This window comes from Crocodylus siamensis, chromosome 2, assembly GCF_052110815.1.
Source record: "Crocodylus siamensis isolate JL-2025a chromosome 2, ASM5211081v1, whole genome shotgun sequence".
Classification (NCBI taxonomy): Eukaryota; Metazoa; Chordata; order Crocodylia; family Crocodylidae; genus Crocodylus; species Crocodylus siamensis.
In genome coordinates this window covers 188065611-188086973 of record NC_143396.1, presented here as the reverse complement: position 1 = coordinate 188086973, position 21363 = coordinate 188065611, and the positions used below count along the sequence as shown (strand labels likewise).

General features: G+C 41.5%; 1 protein-coding gene and 1 long non-coding RNA gene across 3 annotated transcripts in view; one reads left to right on the top strand and one right to left on the bottom strand.

Annotated features, from left to right (window-relative positions):
- The window catches only part of PDE3B (phosphodiesterase 3B), a 164125-nt gene that overhangs the window by 116790 nt on the left and 25972 nt on the right, over positions 1–21363 (top strand). Inside the window, exons 6-11 of one of the 2 annotated variants that reach the window (XM_090032623.1) lie at positions 1055–1265; positions 2035–2111; positions 8210–8358; positions 10292–10426; positions 16530–16641; positions 19260–19373. In XM_090032623.1, the coding sequence (XP_089888749.1) occupies positions 1055–1265; positions 2035–2111; positions 8210–8358; positions 10292–10426; positions 16530–16641; positions 19260–19373 (798 nt within the window). The remainder of the gene's footprint in view (positions 1–1054; positions 1266–2034; positions 2112–8209; positions 8359–10291; positions 10427–16529; positions 16642–19259; positions 19374–21363) is intronic. The other variant, XM_090032622.1, reaches the window with a different exon arrangement.
- On the bottom strand, positions 9007–19820 carry LOC149871491 (uncharacterized). The gene is made up of 3 exons (XR_016440259.1): positions 19555–19820; positions 13622–13707; positions 9007–9711 (listed from the first exon to the last, which is right to left on the bottom strand). It is a non-coding gene; the product is annotated as an uncharacterized LOC149871491 (long non-coding RNA).

Here is a 21363-nt window from a genome sequence, read left to right as displayed (position 1 = left end):
TTGCTGAAACAAAGCTCTTGGTTTATCGAGCCATTGTCATTCCAACTCTGCTGTATGGCTTGGAAACTTGGACCACATATGAAAGGCATCTCAAGAGCTTGGAAGAGTACCACCGATGGTGCCTTCGCAAGATCCTTTGGGTTAGATGGGAGGATAGACACACAAACATAATCTTGGCTGAAGCAAATTCTAATATCATTGAGGTCATGATTGTCCAAAACCAACTTTGCTGGACAGGTCATGTTCGCATGTCTGACTCCCGCCTTCCAAAGAGAATCTTTTTCTCAGCTGAAAGAAGGTCAACAAAGTAGTGGAGGGGAAAAAAGGGGCTTCAAAGACACCCTGGAGCAAACACGAGGTGTAATATCAACTTTAACACTTGGGAGATCCTTGCTCAGAACCGACCAAAATGGAGGAAGACTCTTTGGGAGGGACCTCAACACTTTGAAACAGCTCATCAATAGGCAGAAGAAGAAAAGAGGAACAGGCCAAAACAACCATCAGCCCATCTAATGCAGCAACATGGTGCCCATCTCTCCTGGAAACACCTGTCCTCACTGCGACAAGACATGGATCTAGAAGTGGGCTGTGGAGCCACCCGTGGACTCGCTATTAAGATCCTTAGAAGACTATCTTCCTCGTTTGCAAGTAACTGCCTATCATCATCGCATAAATTAACATTTACATCATTTAAACAAAAAGATGCTTTAAAAAAATATTCATATGTAAGAGGCCCATTGATAATGTATGTACTTCAGATTTGTTTCAAAAGCTTCCATACATTCTTAAGCCCTAAATAGTGTTCACTTAACAGGTCATTTTCATGTGCAGCCTATCCTGTGGTGCCTGTTTGTAAACCCCAAAAGTCTTTGTCTAATATGTATTTAAAAATATGAAGCATATGTAGACTTTCCTTAATTTTTTCAGACAGTTCTTTTTTGATCTATAGAATGTTTTTGTGCTGTTTTGTTTCAACTGTTCAAAGCCTTTTTTTTTTTTTTTAAATATCTTCTAAAGAGCTATTCAATCAAATGGTAAATGTTTGTTTTTGCAGGTACTTCCTATAGCCTAAGTCCTCTGGTTTCACCTGGTCATGGTTCTATCTCCAGTGGGTCACTTGTCAGTCGGTCACCTGTAGAATTTCCTGATACTGCTGATTTTCTTACTAAGCCAAGTGTTAATTTACATAAACCTCTGGGATATACATTTAGTTCTCCAGATGTTCAACAGCATGTCAGGATTTCTACCAGCTATTCATGTAGCAGGTACTGTAATCTCTTTAAAAAAAAAAAATTGTTCAGTTATAGTAAATATCAGCATTTTTATTCAGCCATTCATACTAATTTAGTCTTTTTCCAGTCATACTATCTGACATATTAGTACCTCTTCATTCTATTTATACCTGTGTATCTACATAGTAGCTTTATCCAGTAGGATTATAAAGCAGTTTATATTGACTTGAAATGGTCCATGGTCTGTCATGGAATACAGCAGCTAATTTGCATTTGCAATATTATTCTACAGCTTTCAAGAGGAGTAGGGAACCTCCACATTTGGGAATTCAATTCAGTAGTTTCAGACACCTTCCAAATTACCAATGCTTCTGTTAGCAGAGGGGTGGTCAGCCTGCTGCACATGTGCCACACATGGCACAGGCAGCCTCTGTGTGGCATGTGACAGATCAGGGAGGAGGCAAGCAGCACAGTGGCAGATAGGGTAGGGAGCAGAAAATAAGGCAGTAGATCAGGGAGGAAGCACAGGATAGGGAGCAGGAAGCAGACTGAACAGGGGAAGAGGATTGTAGGGGCACTCAGGAGGGCACAGGGATTAATTTTGTGGCATGCCTGCCAAAAATGTTGGCCCCCAGTGGCACATGAAGGGTTTTGGGGGGTTACTTATGTAAGTGCCTAACAGACAATAACCTGCTTAGGTTTTGCAAGGTCATATAATGCCAAGTATCTGGACAAAAACTTTAAAGTACTCAGAAGTGGAAAAAGTACCTAGTATTGTATTATTTCTCTTTTATTCTATCAGCTGTGGACGTCAGATACTCAAGCCTTTTTTAACATCAGAATCAGAATTTGGTGCAGAATATCAAGGCAGAAAATCAGGTGGGATTTTAAAATATGCGAATATTTGATACTGCCTGTTTGTGCTTTCTTAATTGCCAGTTAAATTAGCACATCTATATTGCATATTAAAATGTTTACTTTGCTCTGAGTAATCCATAAATAAAAATAAGGTAATTTTACTGATGTTTCTGTGGAGAACCTCCTTGAGGCCAGTTCAAGAATTATTGTTCAGCTAAGCAAGATTTAGCACTACTTGGTGCTGCTAAAGAGGCACAAAGTAGCCAAAGTATGTCAACATTTCTGATCTGATCTTTGCAATAATGGGTTATGCCTTAAAGTAGACATGGTGGGCTTATTATTTATGTTATTCATGGATCATCTACTATAGCAATATTAAACATTAAAGGCTTGATTCATTGCTGTCTACCTTCCTCTGAGGGCTGAAAAAGCATGGATGGTTTCTAAGTTTTATGCCTTTAGGCACAGCAGAGGATAGTGCAACCTGGTGGATACTGTAACTTCTATCTGATGGTTGTAGTTTTCAAGAGACTGGGTGAGTCTACATCAGGGGTGGGGAAAATGGTGGATCTGGCTGGTGTCCAGACTCCGTTTCCCAGGAGCCCCTGCCCGCATGGCTGGGGCTGGTTTCCATGAAGACCTCAGCAGCAGCTGCACTGAGAGACCAGCCCCAGCAGTGCTGGCAGGATGTACAGCAGTGCACAGAGCTGCTCCACAGCCAGGCAGGGATCTTGTGGCAGTAACAGCATGGTCTAGAGCCACAGTCTACAGCCTACCCCAGACAAGGATGTGCAGGCAGTGGATTACAGCTCTGCTTCGCTTCCTTTCAGCAGGGGCAAAGCTAGGGAGAGGGTGGGGAGGTTTAACCACCCCAAAATTCCCCATATCCACCCCTCTCAGTGCCACTGCCACAGCCTGCCCTGCACAGGTGACAGCAGTTGCCTGCAGCACAGCCCCCTCTCAGCCCTCCCACCAGGAAGAGGCTGGTGCTGCTACTGTCTGCCAGTGATGCTGCTGTTGGTCTCCATGGAAACTTGGCCCCCCATTATCATTGCACAGCTGCTGCTGGGGTCTCCATGGAAACCGGCCCCAGCCATGCAGGCAGAGGCTGCTGGGAAATGAAGTTCACTGCTGGCCACATGGTGGGCCAGACTTTGTCCACCTCTTTGCATGTGCATTAATATGCCATAACTATGGTGCATTAAGTTTAGTACCTGTAATAACAGATACTAACTTAATGCTCCATAGTTGGCACTACTGTGCATTAATGCAGATCAACGTTTTTTTGTGTGATTCTTAATGTGCATTGGACTAAACATTACTGCACATTAATGCATTAGCATGGTTTTTGCCAGCCGTGCTAATGCACAGTGAAACGAGTCTAGTCCGCTTTTAAGCATCTTGTGTAGATGCGCCCACTGTAAACCAGAATAGGGAATATCCACAACCTATTGCTTTTTAACATTGCTCTTTAGCCAGTATGTTCTTCCTAGTCACTATTCCTAGTATACCCTCCGGCCCTGGGAGCTAGGAGTAAATGAGGCAGAAGTGCTATCTGCATCATCTTTTATACAAACCATGGACTTGGCATTATTCTCCTCACCAAGTTTTCTCTATAAGTCTTGAATGACTTCTATTCTTTGTATTGCAAATGTCCCAGATAAAGAATTTAAGAACAGTATGAATATAACCTGAAAATTAATTTCTGCCCAGCTCATAAGAAAAATTTGTTTCTTCCTCCTTTTCCTTACCAACAGAATTGAAGAATGAATATTATATGTAGACTGTTGTAAAAAAGTGAATTTTTTTTAACAACAGTATAATCCAAGCAATAAAAGAATTTGAGGAGCAGGTTGCTAAATCAAATAATAAGAATTTTTGCAAATATATCAGAAGCAAGGGACCATTACATGCCCAAGGTATAAAAGGTATACAAAGGGATGATAGGGCCATAGCAGGGAAGCTAAATTAATTATTTACTTAACTTTTTACTGTAGAGAATGAAGAGATTCTTGCACGGAATCTGGTTTTCCTAGCAGACATGTTTGATGAGTTGAATCAGTTTGAAGTGACAATAAAGGACATGTTAAAACAAATCAAAAAATTAGGATCATAGGAAACTAGGGCTGGAAGGGGTCTCACAAGGTCATCTAACCCAGCCTCCTGCTCAAAGCAGGGTCATCCCTGAATAAGTCATCCCAACCAAATGGCTGTCTAACCTGGTCTTGAAAACTTCCAAAGATGGAGATGCCACATTTTTTTTCTAGGTAGCCTGTTCCAATGTTTGATCACCCTCGTAGTCCATAAATTCCTTCTAATCTCCAACGTAAATTTTCTCTGCAGCATTCTGAGGTCATTTCTCCTAGTCCTGTCCCCTGCGGCCACAGAGAAAAGGGCTTTGCCATCCTCTGTGTACTCTCCCTTCAGAGATTTGAAGACTTATCAAATCCCACCTCAGTCTCCTTTTCTGCAGACTAAATAACCCTAGCTCTATCACCCTTTCCTCAAGTCTTTGCTCCCAGGCCCCTAATCATTTTTGTCAGTCTGCTGAACTCTTTCCATTCCATCTTGACATCAGTAAGTCACCTGAACCATATAGTATTCACCTGAAAGTTCTGAAGGAATTCAAAGGTAAAATTGAAGAACTGTTGGCAATAGTATGTAAAATACTTTTATTAGAGGTGAGCTGATATATCAGTCCAAATCGTATCAACACTGACAAAAGAAAAAAATGACATTATTGGCAATTGGCTTCTTTTGGCTGATGTGGTTGATAATGTTGCCATTAAATCTGCGTGCATGTATGCAGCTGTGCCATGCACATGGCCAGGAATGCAGCCCAGCATTTTGGAGAGCAGCATCCTGCCATTAAGTTTGTGGGGGTAAAGGGGCATGGAAGAGAGCAGATTGAGGCCCCCAAGCTGGGGGAGGGAGTGGAGCTGAGGCAGGGGCAGGAGCTGCTTGGCTGGGGCAGGGCATGGGATGGAGCTGCAGGAGGCTTGTCCAGGGGACTTGCAGGGTGGCTCCTATTGCTACGCGCATGCTTGGGGAAGACATGAGGGGCATGTTCCCCCTGGATCTGTGTGGGATGAGGGCAGGCTGCCTGCTGCAAGCTCGGGGCTGAGGACTGCGCCAGGCTTTTCTGAGGCTGCACTCAGGGCAGGCCTAGGCAGGTGGTGGCAGCAGCACTGGGAGAAGGGGTTACAGTAAACTAGGGTGGGGGGGTTATAGTGCCCTACCCCCAGAACCCCTCCCTCCCAGCACCACAGTCCCCCAGCCCAGCCCCTCTGCTGGAAAAAGGCTGGCACAGCCCCTGGCCCATAATCCACAGGAGGCAGCCCGCCTTCGCCCCGCACAGAGAGGCAGGGGGCATGTGCCCCCATACCTCCCCCAGGGTGAGTGCAGCAGCAGGAACCCACTGCTCTGTGCCCCCTGGAAAACTTCCTGTCCTGCCCCATCCCAGCTGGGCAGTGCCTGCCTCTGCCTCAGTCCCACTCCCTCCCTCCCAGAAAAGCTTGATGCCACCCTCAGTCCCAAGCCCACAGCAGGCAGCTTGCCTTCACCCACACACAGATCTGGGGGGCACATGCCCCCCATGCCTTCCCCAGGTGTGCGCATAGTAACAGGAGTCACCCCGCACATCCCCTGGATGAGCGTCCTGCAGCTCCAGCCTATGCCCCACTCCAGCTGAGCAGCTCCTGCCCCTGTCCCAGCCCCGCTTCCTCCCTCACCCCATGGGGGGCCTTGATCCATGCCCCTTCCCTCTCCCACGCCCCTTCCCCCGCTCCCCTAACAGATATACTGGCAAGATGCTGCTCTCCAAGCTGCTGGGCTGCATAATAGCAATCGGATCAGATCAATATCAAAGGAGTACACCCTCAATTGTTATAAATGGCCCCAGAAGATTCAGTTTGCTAACATTATACCCATAGTCAAAAAGGGCACCAGAGGTAATCCTGGGAACTACAGTCCAATGAATAACCCTGGCAAATTGGTAGAATTTATAATAAGCAATAAAATCAGAATTTACATGGACAAATATGATCTGTCCATGAAAGGTCAGCATGTCTTTTTTTTGTAAACAGAAAATCCTGTCTCGCCAGTCTGGCTGGGGACACCTTAACCCAGCACTCTTTCCTGCCTATGCGGGGGGTCGGACTCGATCTGTTGAGGTCCCTTCCGACCCTAACACCTATGAATCTGTGGATCTGCTGGTGTTCCTTGAGGGTCCCATTGGTGAGGGACCCATATCGAAAGCTATTTGAACAACTCAGCATGTCAACTGGATTCTCCTCATTCATGTGCTTGTTATTGTCTACTATGTCTTGACTCTTTCCTCTTTGAAATCCTTCCTGCATACTTACTTTTATCACAGGGATCATAAATATGTTTACTTTATCCCTGAAGATTGTAAGAAGTCACAGAACATCTGCCAGACATCTAATCCGGATTATCTGGATAAGGAAAGCTTAGTGTGGAGATAACAAAAGAGATGGTCGGAGAGCTTTTGTTGGGTCTGAATAAATTCAAATCAGCAGGGCTGGATGAGCTTTATCTCAGTGTCCTGAAGCAACTGGCAGAGAAGATCTCCGAGCCCTTGCAATGATCTTCATGAAGTTGTGGAATATGGGCCAGGTTCCAGAGGACTGGAAAAGGGCCAATGTAGTATTCCTCTTTTAAAAAAAGGCAAGAAGGAGGACTTGGGGAACTACAGACTGTTTAGCCTTACCTCTGTTCCTGGGAAGTTTAGTTACAGGAGCTTATTAAGGAAGGTCATTTGCAAGCATCTGGAGGAGGAAAGGCTTGTTGCAAGCTTCCAGCATGGATTTATGAAAAACAAAGTGTCAAACAAACCTGATCATCTCCTTTGACAAAGTAACTGCTTGAGTGGATGAAAGGAATGCTGTGCATCAGGACTTTAGCAAGGCTTTTGACAAGGTCCCATGTGACCAGCTCTTTTCATAAACAAATTGGAGAAATGTGGGCTAGATAAAACTACTACGAGGTGAGTAGATGACCAGCTCAATAACTGCAAGGAAAGGGTCATTATTAACTGGTCCATGTCAGAATGGCAGGAGGATTCAAGTGGAAACCTCTGGGGTCTGTCCTTGGCCTGGTGCTATTCATTGTGTTTATTAACTTTGGATGCTGGCATAGAAAGCTTCTTGAGCAAGTTTGTGCACAACACAGAACTGGGAAGGATTCTGAACATGGAGGATGTGAACGCAATTCAGAAGGATCTTAACAGATTGGAAGTTCAGTGTGGACAGATGTAAGGTGCTACACCTTGGAAGGAATAATTAATGACACAAACACAAAATGAGACACACCTGGCTGGATGGCAGCTTTATGGAAAAGGTCTTGAGTGTCTTGGTAGACCACACAGACTTAATATGAGTCTGCACTATGATGCAGCTGCACAAAAGGTTTTGGGCTGCATCAGTAGAAGTATTAAGTGCAAGACACAAGAGGTGAAGTGCCTTTACTAGGCACTGGTTAAGGCCTCAACTGGAGTAGTGTGTTCAGTTCTGGGCTTCACATTTTAAAATCGATATAGAAAAGTTTGAAAGGGTTCAGTGGCAGGCAACAAAGATGATCAAGGTCTTGAAAAACAAGTCCTGTGTAGAGAGGCTGATGGATGTTCAGCTTGTGGAAGAGGTGCTTAAGAACATGATAGTAGCCTTCAAATGCTTGAAAGGCTGCAATAAAGTATGAAAGTGCCTTTTCTCTCTTGTTGCAGAGGGGAGCATGTGGACCAATGGCTGGAAGTTACAGCTAAGTGTGGATTGGATATCTGGAAACACTTGTTCACTCTTAAAATAGTAAGGGAGTGAAATAGACTATCTAGGGAAATTGTGGATTCTCTCATTGGACGTGTTCAAGAAGAGGTTGGATAGCCACTGGTTGGGGAAGATCTAGGCACAGCTATGCCTGTTTCCTACTACTGGTATTTCTGGGCTTTGCTGGCTGCTCCTACCCCCTGTCTAGGAGCTACACGGTTAAGAAATCCAAGTTCTGGTGGATCAAGGGTGGGAGTAAATAATATTTAATTGGCAAATGTTTAATGTATTTGAGTAATTTTTGTTGATAGTTTGTGCATTTTTTTTTTTATATTTAAGGTGAAGATGGAAGCATTGATATTTCAAAAGAGACATTCCATCATACAGAGAAACAACAAAATGAAAAAAATGAACACAGAGATTGTAGGAAAATATTAACAGAAAGTGACAATCAGCAGATGGATCAAATGCAGAATAATCAGTCTGATGTAAGCACATAATTTCAGTGATGCATAGTAATCTATTCCTTGCAATTCTTAATATCATCTTGTTAGGAGGTCCTACATCTCTGTATATATTATGATTTAAAGCTGTTGTGCTGAACCTTTTGGTCCTGCAGACCAGATGAGTAGCGCAGGGCTCATCCACAGGCTGGATCAAGTCCTGCTTACTAGAATCAGGCCCTGGGGGCCTAGCACTGACCTCTCCCACACTCAGATTGGGTCCTGGGGGCCACACACCTTTCTCTCAACCTCCCACACCAGGATTTGGCCCTGGAGTCTGGCACTGTCCCTGTGTGCCAAGATATGGTTCTGGGGTTTCGCACCACCCCTATCTGGCTCTGTGCACTGGGGTTTGATGCTTGATCCAGTGTGCAGAGCCTCGGCTCCTTTTGAGCCTGGATATTTGACAGCAGGAGAGCTCTCCTACCTAATTTCTGGACCCAGAGGGAACCCCATGGATTGAATAACATGGTGCTGCAGGCCAGGTGTTTGACCCCTTCTGGTTTAAATCCTTTGTAAAATAGTGTATTAGTGGGATTCAGAATTCTAAATAATAAAGATTCATAGACGTAAACTTTCAGAGTACAAATATTGCATTGGTAACCAAGAAAGACATGGACAATATGAACATGTAAACTTGGATAAGTTAATTTTTTTTACCATAATTTACACATTTCTTTTGTTCTGTAATTAGTTCCTCATTTAAAAACAAACAAAAGAAAAACCTTAACTTATTCGGGCAGTAAAAGCTCTGTAGCACGTACCTGGTTCTTGATGGTGGCCTCTTAGTGTATGTGTGTTATTTCTCTGGGGCTTTTGAGTATACCATGAAGGAGCATGTCCTGTCCACTTTCTCAGACTTCTCACATACAGGCTCAGGAATGAGGCAGTGAAGTTTCCTTGAAAGCATTCCTTACCAGTGCCCTCAAGAATAATCGATGCAGAGAATTTGAGTTGTGTGCATGTGTATGTAAGTGCATCTCCCCCAGAATGGTCTCACCATCTAATTTCTGGGTTTGGAGCATGTGTAATATAAGAAAGAATGGGTAGGTGAGGCCATTTGCTGAGGAACACAAAGTGGTATAAGCATACCCTTGTTAATCAGCTAATAGAGCTGAAAGTGTCATACAGATATCAGAGTTAGTTTTAGTTTGAGTATAGTATTACATCTGTCCTCACGTTTTGGCAATGTATAAATATATTGCATATTGAATATTTGCCATATTGGTTAGATATTAGAGGCTGTAAAGCAAGGACTTATGGGTAGAAGAAGCCTTAGAAAGAAAGATGTGTGGTCTCTGGCAGCTTGACTGGTTTTGATTATATGAATACAGATAACTGCAAAAAAAAAAAAATTCAGAATAGAAGGTTGTGCAGTGGCATGTAATTGTTTGCCATTTCCATTTACTTTTATCAATACTAGCTGTTTTCCAACTTTGTAAAACTGTAGTTTAAAATGCTCTTTGTTAATTTAGATAAAACATTATCTCATTATTTCTGTTTCAGCCTTGATTTAACAACAACAAAAAATAGAAGCATATAATTCTTCACAATATATTAAGAGTCTTAACAGCTGCTGGGCCATAAGTAAATAAATTGTTTTCAGTGTGCTAGAAAATATGCAAACTTAAGTCTTGAGCTATTTATTCTGGCATGAGTAGACCCCTCCCCCCGCCTTTTTTTCCCCCAAAGGTGCTTTTGATTCATCAAGTGTAAAGTATACCATGACATCATTCCAAGACAGAAAAGGTTGGATGGACAAAATAGATGTAAAAGGAGTTTCCGCAGCCCAATAGAATGCAAAACATTTAATAATAATTTAATCATTTTAATTTCTATTTCTTGTTCAATATAATTGACAAATTTTGATTTTCATTTGCATTTTAGAAATGTTACATTCTCTTACTCTCCCATATAGATGGAGTATGATCCTTCATTAGAAATGATGTTAATAGATCATGACTCACTAATGAAGAAGATGAACAATTGGAATTTCCAAATTTTTGATCTTGTGCAAGAAATGGGAGACAAGTCCAGAAGGATCCTCAGCCAGGTTTGTTCCTGTTTTTGATGAATGAGCCATGTTATACAAAACATTCATAGTATTTTTGTATTTTATATAAACTGATACGCAGCTTTACCAGTTTGTATATACATTTTCAACCTGACAGAATAACTGGTCTTCGCATAATGCCCTTCGTGTGTAGTGACAGTGTTCGTGTTTTAACAAAATGAAACTAGAGTTTTGCATATAGTTCTGCATGCTGTGAGGATAGTGGCCATTCGAGCAACAAAAATGATTTAGAGCACTGGAAAACGTAATTTAGGAGGAATGGCTGCAGGAAGTGGGATTATTTAGTTTTGGAGAATAGAAGATTGAAGGAAGATGTGTGATAGTCTTCAAATACCTGAAGGGTGGCTATAAACAGGAAGGTCAGAGACCATTCTCTGTGGTATCAGGGGACAAGACATAGAACAATAGGTTTAACAAGTAGCAAAGGTAATTTAGGTTGATAGTAAGAAGAACCCTGTTACATCTTGCTCCTTTATGTAAAATTGTTGCCGTTTGTGAGGCTAACTGTAGTTTATTCATGGAACATAACTTTATTAGTAGTCAGTTCAAGACTAAAACTTATTGCTATACAATCTAAGAAGGTTTCAAACTTTTCCACTTTCCATTGCAAATAGAGGGTTCTAAAATATTGTAGACAGGTGATACTCAGCTGTAGATCCTTCAGATGCAGCTGCCGCACTTGATTTACTACCTACTGTTCTGTTGAGACTGACATAAGTGCTTGTGATTCAATGAAGGCAAGCTGGATTGTAATTTACACTGAGAAAGCAAAAACCAAGAAGATCCCAGCAGACGTTATCCCAGTTTCCTTATTGGGTCATAGCGCATGCCTTTTGTTAGCATACAGTTTGTCTGTTTTGGGTCTTCAGCTCCTTCTCGTTGCCTAAGTGATAGCAATGGTATTAGGTTCCTTTTATCATCTGTGCCGGGCTTGTGGGATACAACTCTTTTGTTTCGATGCAACCTATACCACCCATAATTTATGCTTTTTTCACATTGAGAGCTACCAACTATAAAGCGGTTTAGATAGTGTCCAAAACCTCAGCCACTCAAGAATCCTGTGGCTCACTGTTTAAATGGCATTTACTTTCCAGGTAATCTATTGCCCTACTGCTTCATGATCTATGCTATCTTCCACTTCTGTGCTGGTTAGGAGTTGGTTTTAACCTGTAAAGTCTCAAATAGATGGACTTCTGGGTACCTCACAATAATTCCTTCTTTCCCTATCCCCCTCACACCGCAGCTGTTCATCTCTGAATGCTTGTTCACATTATACATTCCACTTGTCAGTGTGTATGCAGCTAGTGTACTTGACTTCAGTAATATCCTGCCAAGGCTGTGCATGTGCCTTCTGCTAAGGTATTAAAGGAGTGGAGCTATCCCAACCCTCTTTGGTTCCTTCTGGCTATTTGTACTGAGAGTTAGAGCTCTTGTATTGAATCAGGATCTTCGTCTTTTCTCAAGAGGGGGTGGGCAATTATTTTGACTGGAGGGCTGCTTGACAACTTCTGGTGAGCTGTCAAGGGCTGCAAGGATAGCCTTGCCTCTTGATGTGCCCAACCCCCTGATCACCATCTTGGGACTGAAGTCCTGTCCCCAACCCCATACCTTTGCCCCTGGAAATTAATCCTTTGGGGTGGGAGTGAGGGGAGTGGGTTGGAGTGGGTTGCCATCTTGGAAGCAGAAAAAGACCATATACTAAAAATCAAACATCTATTATAACATTTTAATTTTATTTCAAAAAATATTTCTGTCCTGATTTATGTGCGTTTTGCATAGTGTATATACAGGTAATTGTATAATAGCTCAAAATGAAGTCTTAGTTTTGTATATTGTGTGTGGGGGAGTGAACGTTGGATGTGTGGGGGTAGGGTGTTTGGGGGGGCTGTGGGGTTTGTGGCTATGGTGGGATGTGCATGTGGGCAACCCATCACCATGCCCCCTGCACAGTCTGTACTGCTGCTGGCACCAGCAGCAGGCAGTGGGCCCCTGGGGCACTCAGGGCCCACAGCAGGCAGAGCCTCCCCACTCCTTCTCTCAGCAGAGTCCCAGGAGCTGCACATGGAAGCATAGAGCCAGCTGGACTGGTCCAATGGTGCGTGGCTCCTAGCTGGAATGCCAGGAATCCTACATAGTGGCACAGAGTCAGCCTGGCTCGATAGTAAGGATTCCCATGCCAGAGTGCCAGGAGTCCTGGAAAGTCATGTGCCATCAGGTCAGGCTGGTTCTGTGCTGCCACATGGGGCTCCAGCACTCCAGCAGGGATCTGTGTGTGGAGGCACAGAGCAAGCCTGATCCGGCCCAAAGGTGCATGGTTCCCAGCTGCAGTGCCAGGATCCCCAAGTACCAGCCTGGCCCAATGGCACATGGATCCTCACTGGAGTGCCAGGGCCATGGGGAGTTGCATGCCATTAAACTGGGCCATCTCCATGCCTCCACGTGGGGCTCCCAGAGTTGGGAGCCCCATGTGGAGGCACACAGCCAGCCCCGTCTGGCTCCCAGATTGAAGTGCTAGAGCAGTGGCATGCTGATGGGGGTAGGAGGGGGCCGTGGCCCCCCAGACTGGGCTGAGAGACTGCGGTGCCTCCCACGTTTGGTGCGTGGCCCACTGTCCTGCCTGGTGGGTTGTACATTTCTTTACCTGTTAAGGTTGGAAATTCCAGCTGCCGCCCCTCCCACCCAGCGTGCTGTGATGTCAGTTCCCCATGGAAAGTGCTGTGGGGCGGGAGAAGGGGCTCAACACTCTGCTCGGATTGTTCCGGGGGGGGAGGCGTTCGCTAGCCTCTGTTGTCCTTTCCTTGTGTTGTGAAAAGTAGTGCACTGTTATCAGTTCATAAGATGCCTATCTTTTTGAGTCTGCATGAAAACCACAGGATGTCGTCTAGTATAGCATACTATCCTGGGAGTCTTCTTTACAAAATACATGATAACTGCAGTTTTACTGCAGAAATGTAGTTCCAGATATTTTGATAGCTGAAGAATTGGCTGGTTTGAGGCTTGTCTGTACACAAAGTATATACTAACATCCATCAGATTCATACTCTGTTCACACAGCTGAATAATTAACAAAGGCAAATTTGTTCTGATTGTTCTAGTAAAAAATGAAAAGCATTTGAATCTAAGTTAATTTCAAAGCAGTAACTGCTAACTTGCAGAGATTCAGTCTGTTCTTACCCAGAGATGAGAGTAATGAATTATCCAGAACTAGGACAAATGTCTTCCTTGCACATAGCTCAGTGTTCTGGACTTGTTTATAATTCCTGCAGAGAGGATTGAAATCTATATCAAAACATACATGAATTAAACATGTTGATTTGTGTACTTGTACAAGTTTTGTCACTTGTTGATTGATGGAAAACTCTAGCTGTTTTTGTTTTTAAAGTAGGTACCTTTCTCCCTCTGCTTTCAACAAAAGCTGTGCAAAGAAACGCATCCACCTTAGGGTAGAGAACAAATGTGAAGCTGGGGTCTGACTGGAATTTCATGCTCCATATAAAGATTTTAAAATGAAGAATGGTGCATTAAGTGTGCCAGGGTTGCTGGTTGTAGCAGTGTTGGTTTAAGGACATAGGCAGGCAAGGTTCTTTGACTAGACCAACTAAATAGCTGGAAAAATGTTTTGTGTGTTCTGCAAGGTAGAAAAGTAGCTAAAGTATAATAAGAAGTCCGTCTGAAAATGCAAATGAGTGGAAGTTTGGAAGACAATGGGTAGAGACGGCAGCAGTCTCCCATTGCCTGAAGAAAGGTGTTTGTGCCTGAAAGCTTGCAAATAATGTTTTTTCTAATCTATTTAGTTGGTCTAATAAAAAATATCACATCTACACAATGAACCTTGCCAGCCCTGAGTGTGCCAGGCATTCCTCTCTTGCATCAAAAACTTGGTGATTTCAGTTTGTGTGATGTATATGATGACTGTACTTCATCTCAAGAGGCAGGTCAGCACCTGATCTTCCCCCTTGTGTCAGGAACCTGTACAAAAGTTATAGACCTTTTATAACTGAAATGGTTACTCTTAGTCTGTCATCTTCCAGTGACATATGGTGATCTTGCAGATCATCTTAGTGACAGACTGGTCTCTGAAAATTGACACTGAGATTCATTTTCACTACACTTTTTCACTTAATTGACTTTTTTTGCAACAATCAAAATAAAAAATGCTTCAAGTGTATAGCCCAGGAGGGTTAGAGTCTACACTCTCTCAGAGGTGTCTTCTAGCTGCCTTGACACTCTCACAGTTAGTACATTCATTTCTACAATTCAAAGATATCCTAATAGTTTCCACATGACCAAGGCATGATCAGTTTTCCACCCTTCAACTGGAGTCTGTTCAGCCACTCTCACCTGCCACTTGTCTTGTGAAAATGTGTTTCAGATCTCAGTCTTCTCACAGTTTAGATGGTGAATAGTTGAACCACATAGAGAGCAGTTGTACTCAACAGGTTTATTTAATACCTATAAATAGGAGAAAGGGCTCTACCAGAGCTGTTTATGTGGTCTATTCAGATGTCTGTTTAAGACTTTTTTTTTTTTTTTTTTTAAGTCCACTTCTTTTAGCTGAAAGAAACAGGATTCTTACTTCCTTAGGAGTGCATTGGTAGTCATTTAAACAATTCAGCTGTAAGTGCAAAAACATTCAGCTTTCTTGCATCCCAAAATTAATATTTAAAAAAAAAAATTGAACCAGAGTTTTCTCTCCCTTTTAGAGATCTGTTCCCTTGATGGAATTTAAACCTAGTACTTGCAATGCTTTCTGGACCTCCTTTTGCACTTATGACCTCTTGCTCTTTGTTATACTTACCTGACAAGATGGCATTGGTATTTGCTATAACTTTAGGGGACTTCGAGATATTGTAGTAGGCCAATAAAGCTTTTCCAAGGACTTGCTGAGAGCTCACACTGTGGTTTCAGACTTCCAGCTCAACCAGATATTCACTTACCATTTATTTCTCTTAAGCTTCATGCCAATAAAGCAAACAAACTATTTACATTGGACATATGTAAGCTGTTTCCTTTTGCATTTGCTATGGCTGTTTGTGGCATATGTTGAAAAAAAAAAATGGTAGGCAGTATCCTCACACGAGATTTCAAAATTGATTACCTTTTACATATCCTTCTTATGTTACAGCCCAATTGGTGCCCTGGACAAATTGAAATTTTCAGTTAGGGTTCTGGCCTTTCTGTTACAGAGGTATATTTCCTGATACATCCTCCTTCCTTTTCCTTTGGATTCCAATGCAGCCATGGTCCTGATTTGAAGAAACTGTGGAGAGTTGGGGAAAACTCTACCCTTTAGCCTAAAGATGGCTGCATGAAGGCAAGCAGAGGAAGTCCTTTGGCCCTACAGTTTTTATATCCAAAAACTTCTGGCTCAGCCCACATACATTAACTAGTAGGATAGTTATATATCCAACACATCCTCAAGAATAACAGCTACAACAGAGAAGTGTGTTTTATCATGTGTGTGTTGTTTGTTTGGTTTTTTGTTTGTTTGTTTTTTACCAGGCAGCTTAGAGACGGAATATTTTAGTTCTAGTCCTTAACTGTTGAGATCTCTCTTGTTCATTAGTTCTAGCGAGCCTGAACATCATAGTGCCAAACACATCTGTTTGTTGGAGAAGATAAAAGAATAAAAAATGGTTTGGGCAGGTGATTTGGGGTTTGGAATGCTGGGTCATTTTAAAATGTAAAGTCTTTGGAAGGACCTCTTTTGAAGTCCCATGTGTTGTACTTGAAGACTATGCTTATAGAATACTTGGATATACACCTATGCACAGTTTTGGTACAATTTTAAAATTTTGGGCCAGGATTTCCAAAGATTTAGGTTCTTAACTTCCTTCAGCTGTTTGTTTTGTTTTATTTTTTTTAAATCCAAGCTATAATTATTTCAGGTTTTGAGGGGAGGAATTCCATTAAACTACATTAGTAGGTCATTATTTCTTAGCAAGTTGTTGATAATTAATCAGGTATGTCAGGTAATAATGAGAATGGTTTTGGTTCTATAATTCTTATTTAAGTTAATGAAATTAAAATTATTAGAGTCTTGAAAAGTCTCAAACTAAAATTCATTTCAATGTGTATTTAGGTAATATACACTTTGTTTCAAGACACTGGTTTATTTGAAATTTTCAAAATTCCAACTCAAGAATTCATGAACTACTTTCGTGCACTAGAAAATGGCTACAGAGATATTCCCTGTAAGTAATGTTATATATATTTATTAATTTATTCCAAAACATGAATTTATGGTTGTTTATTTTACTCCGAAAGTTACAGGTTTGCAATGGATTTGGGCAAACGTGTCTTTTATACACTTTTTAAAAAGGGAGGAAGATCTGCCACTTGGGAGCACACATCAGTTTTATTATGATCTTGCTGTTACATCTGTAGGAGTTCAGTTTAGCTAAATCATCCTAACTTTGATCCAGAATGAAATAAGGTTGAAACTTTACCAGCTTTGTTGGATCACTAGTCATGCAGATTGCACTATAACAGCTTATATTGGTATCCTTTGATATCAGTATGGATGTTATATCTGAATAATACCCAGTGTCTGACTTTTTTTAATATTACAGGTATGATGATTTGGGTTTGTTTTTCATAACAATGTCTCTCAAAAATTATCAAATCAGACTAATATACTATAATAAAAATGACAGTTTTAAAAATTGTGTCGTCCCTTGTCGTTCCCCCGCCCCTAGCATTTAAATAGAATCTAGTAAAATTTGTACGAATAGTTCAGAAATTTTATTCAGATTGAGCCTGAACCAAAACCTATTAAAGGCAATGCAAACATTTTCACTGATTTAGCTGATTAGGCCTATAACAGTGTCATAGAGATCTGGTTCTTAAAAGGGCCTCAGGAGAACATCAAATTCATCCTTGATTTTTGCCCTGACAAGATACTTGTCTACCCTGGTTTTAAAATTCCTCCTCCTCTTTCTACCTAACTACTACCTACATTTCTTGAAGTCTGTTGTGTTGGTTATAATATTCACCCTCCTTCTGTTTCTAAGAATCGTGAGCTCTGTCATATTGTGATCACTTTTACCCATGCCATTTTACCTTCACATTCTCAACCAGTCCATTCAATGCAATCCTGCATTCCAGTGAGTTCAGTTAATTGATCAAAAGACCTCATATACCTAATCTTCCTGGCTTAGTGGCACTCTCTATGACTGCCAATGCACAGATTAGGTGCATTTTTGGGTCCTAACCTTTTACAAACCTCCTGCTGGATTTCAGAAGAAATACACATTATATAATAGTTTTTTCTCCCTTTTTCCCTTTGCCTGTCTTTCCAGAACACGCTATCTCTCCTTTATACACTCAGGTCTCTCTTTATGCGAGGGTTGCGTTGCAAAAAAACCTTGCATAAAGGAAATTTGCATGAAGTGAATCCATTATATGCAACTAATAGGGATACATGTCAACCTCCTTTTTTCACTTCATGGCTGGCTTGGTGGGTGGGGTTAGGGGACGCACTAAATTAAGGTCGCTTAAGACAACATTTCACGGCATTCAATAATAAAGGCAAATAGATGCACTACAATATGGGTGCGAGTAGTGTAGCACCACACAGAACAATGGATGATGCGAGACTGAGGCAAGTGCATGATGGCATCGCATACCTGTCAGTCATCCTCCCACAATGCTTCACTCACCTCACTGTATAGCTGTGTTGTATGCTTCTCTGCATAAGATCGAATATTTCTTGCACAAAGTGAGTTTCTGGTATAGATAATGTCATCACATTATAAGCGAATTCACACAAAACAAAATTGCATAAAGAGAGATGAGAGTGTAGTTTCTGTCCTGGAGTTTGTTTCATCAAGCTATGAGATGCCCTTTAAATTTTAGTTGTGCATTGACTTCTAGTCCATCCTGTTTATTCCTCATACTCATTAGTATATCCATCACAGAAGTTGTCAGGTTATCCCATAATTCTCCCTCTTGTCTTTCCTATGACCTATCTCTTCCCAATAGTCCCCTTTGTGGAAGACCATTCCATGGATGAAGAAGCCACAGCCCTCATGTCTACAGCCATTTATAGTCAAGTATATTCAGCCTCCTGTGTCCGTCTCTTTCTGGATCTTAATGCTTGACCAAAAGGATGCTTGAAAACACTGCCTTTATTCATAATTCCTTCACCACTTATCCCAGAGTACTGTAATTTGTATTCATTATGCTAAACCCTAATTGCATCTAATTTTTTTCATGATCAAAAGAGTATTTTTGGACACCATGAACTCTTATACTTTATTCTGTCATTTGCTTGAGAGAATTAAATTTTTTTGCCCTTGTAATTTATAGGTTTTATGGTAGTCTGAATATAAATAATTGTTTTGATATACTTGATTTAATATTTTGTTTTTGGGAGATTATTGTATTTTTCATTCAGCTCTTAATTTAAAAAATATAAATATGGCGAATACATAATCATAGCAATTAATTGTGCTATATGAGGATCCTACTCTACAGTATTCATGTCCACTTTTTACTTTGTCATGCTACTATATATTTTTCTGAGAGTCACAAGGGGAAATGGGAATTTAATTGTTTGTATATATGCCAAATCTGAATAGAATTTCATGGGTGAGCAAAAGGCAGAGATGTAGGACTGTCTCTCACTCAACTTTCTAAGTCTTGCTGAAAATACTGGTAGTAGAGATGCTAGTTTTTCCAAAAAAACCCAAATAAAATCTTTTATAGTAGAAACTATTTGGCAACCTGAATATGGGGGTCCAGTTCTCCCCAGAATACTTAATGAACTGCAAGCTCTTCATATTTTCTTCAATATTTTGATGATTTTTAGATCATAATCGTATACATGCTACAGATGTTCTTCATGCAGTATGGTATCTCACAACACGTCCCATTCCTGGGTTTCAACAAGTTCACAGTGAACATATAAGGGAAAGTGATGTGGGTATGTACTGACTTTTCATTTTATTTTGTTTTTTTGATTGTTTGTTTCTATCTTTAGTACCAAACAAGAATAATTATTATGAATGCATTGAAAAGTAAGATAAGAATGTGGTAAGAATTGCTTTTCTTACAGAGATATTTTAGTCTTAAAACTTAAAACTTAAGACAGTAGCAGTACTTACCATTTACTAACAGTAGAAACTTGGTTTTATGATAATTCATTGATGAGTAATTGCTGTTATGCTTGGCTCTTTATCCAAGAATGCTGATTTCCTTGATGTTTCCTCTTCTGAATGAGACCAACATTTTGCGCTGTAGTCAGCATGTCTGCCACAACTGAAATACATTATATCACTATTTGTTTAATTGGAAAATTAAACTTCTCAAACTAAAAATACCTAATGTTAAATAATTTAACTTAATTGGAACTCTGCTTAATGGCTCCAGCATAAAATGAGAGAGTCCTGAGCATCTGAGAATCCTGTTTCAGTCAACATTCGCATATTAATCTGTCCAACAAAGCTTGCATTAGTAAGACTTAAGCAGTTAAATAAACAAAATATTCTTAAGGAGGAGAATGAGGGACAGTTGCACTCAGATTCTGAGCAGCCCTTGTTTTTCGAAGTGTGCTTGGAAAAATCCAAATAGTCCTTTAGTACAGTAAAAGCTCTGTTAACTGACACCTTACAAGCTGGCATGCTCTATTAACCGGCATGCCAGCTTGTAAGCTAAAGCGAAACCGGAAGTGCCCACCATGGCGCTTCTGGTTTCTCTAAGCACCCACAGCCCAGGGCAGAGCAGCCCGTGCTGCCAAGCCCCACGGCCCGGGGGCATAACAGGCTGTGCAGGCCTGCCTTCCTGTCCCGCGGGGCCTGTGGGAGGGGCAGCAACACCCTGGATGCAGCAGAAGTGAGGGCTTGAACAGGCAAGTGTGCCTGTTTGGGCTGCTCAGTTAACAGGCATATTTTGTTATCTAGCATCCCCCATTCCCAGCAGATGCCAGATAACAACAGAGCTTTTACTATACCATGGGGCTAATTTTTTAAGCCAATTCTTCATTGCTGTTTGTTTAGTTAACAGTAAGTCAGCACTGCTAGATAAACCCTATGTTATCCCAGTTATGCAGGAATAAAGACAAGATGCAACACACAAGGCTTCATTGGGCCAAGATTTTATTAATTCATATAGGAATTATATAGTAATAAATTGTACAGATCATACAGAATGCATTTCTTATTTACTTCCATTACTTGAGGGCTGCCATCAGCCTCTCCATATATTGATACTGGTATGTTGTTGGGATTTCCTCTGTCCTGCACCATGTTCTTCATAGATAAAAAATGTAAACGGATTGGTAGAAAGGTGTTGCCTCTTTTCTGACCAGATGTTAGGAGAACAATGTTTCTGGAAGTTCTGCTCCTACCCTGGATTGGAGTGGGAGGTGGGAAGGGAGCAGGGAACAAGTAATATCCTAATATCCTGAGAAGTGCAAGAGAATAACTTTGGTATCAGCTGAGCTGCAGGGTGACTGAACATGACTTAGGTAGGAAACCAACCCTCTGCACATCTAGGAAACAGCCACATTTAGAGTGAAAGGGGGTGCTTTTGGAGAGATGAGTTATCTGAACAGTTGCTTTTTTATTCAGCTGCCAGCTTAATCACTTGCCAGCAGAGATCCTGATGTGCCCTGTTTATGAATTGCAAATTCTCTGAGAAACCCAAATTCTCTCATTAAAATACCCAGAATAATGTTCTTCCACTATTAAAATAAAACGCCACTATATATAGGGAATGCAATGCTTTATTGATCTATTTGGGCAATGTTGAGCAGTGTTTTATTGATGTATTTGTAAGTGTAAAGCAATTTGGAGGAGGGGTAGGGGAGTTTGTGGGCTGATGTAGGGTTTGGGGGGGTGAGGTTTGTGGGGGTATGGGACTTGTGCGGCGGTTTGGGGTTTGTGGCTGGGTATGTGGGTGAGGGGTTTGTATGG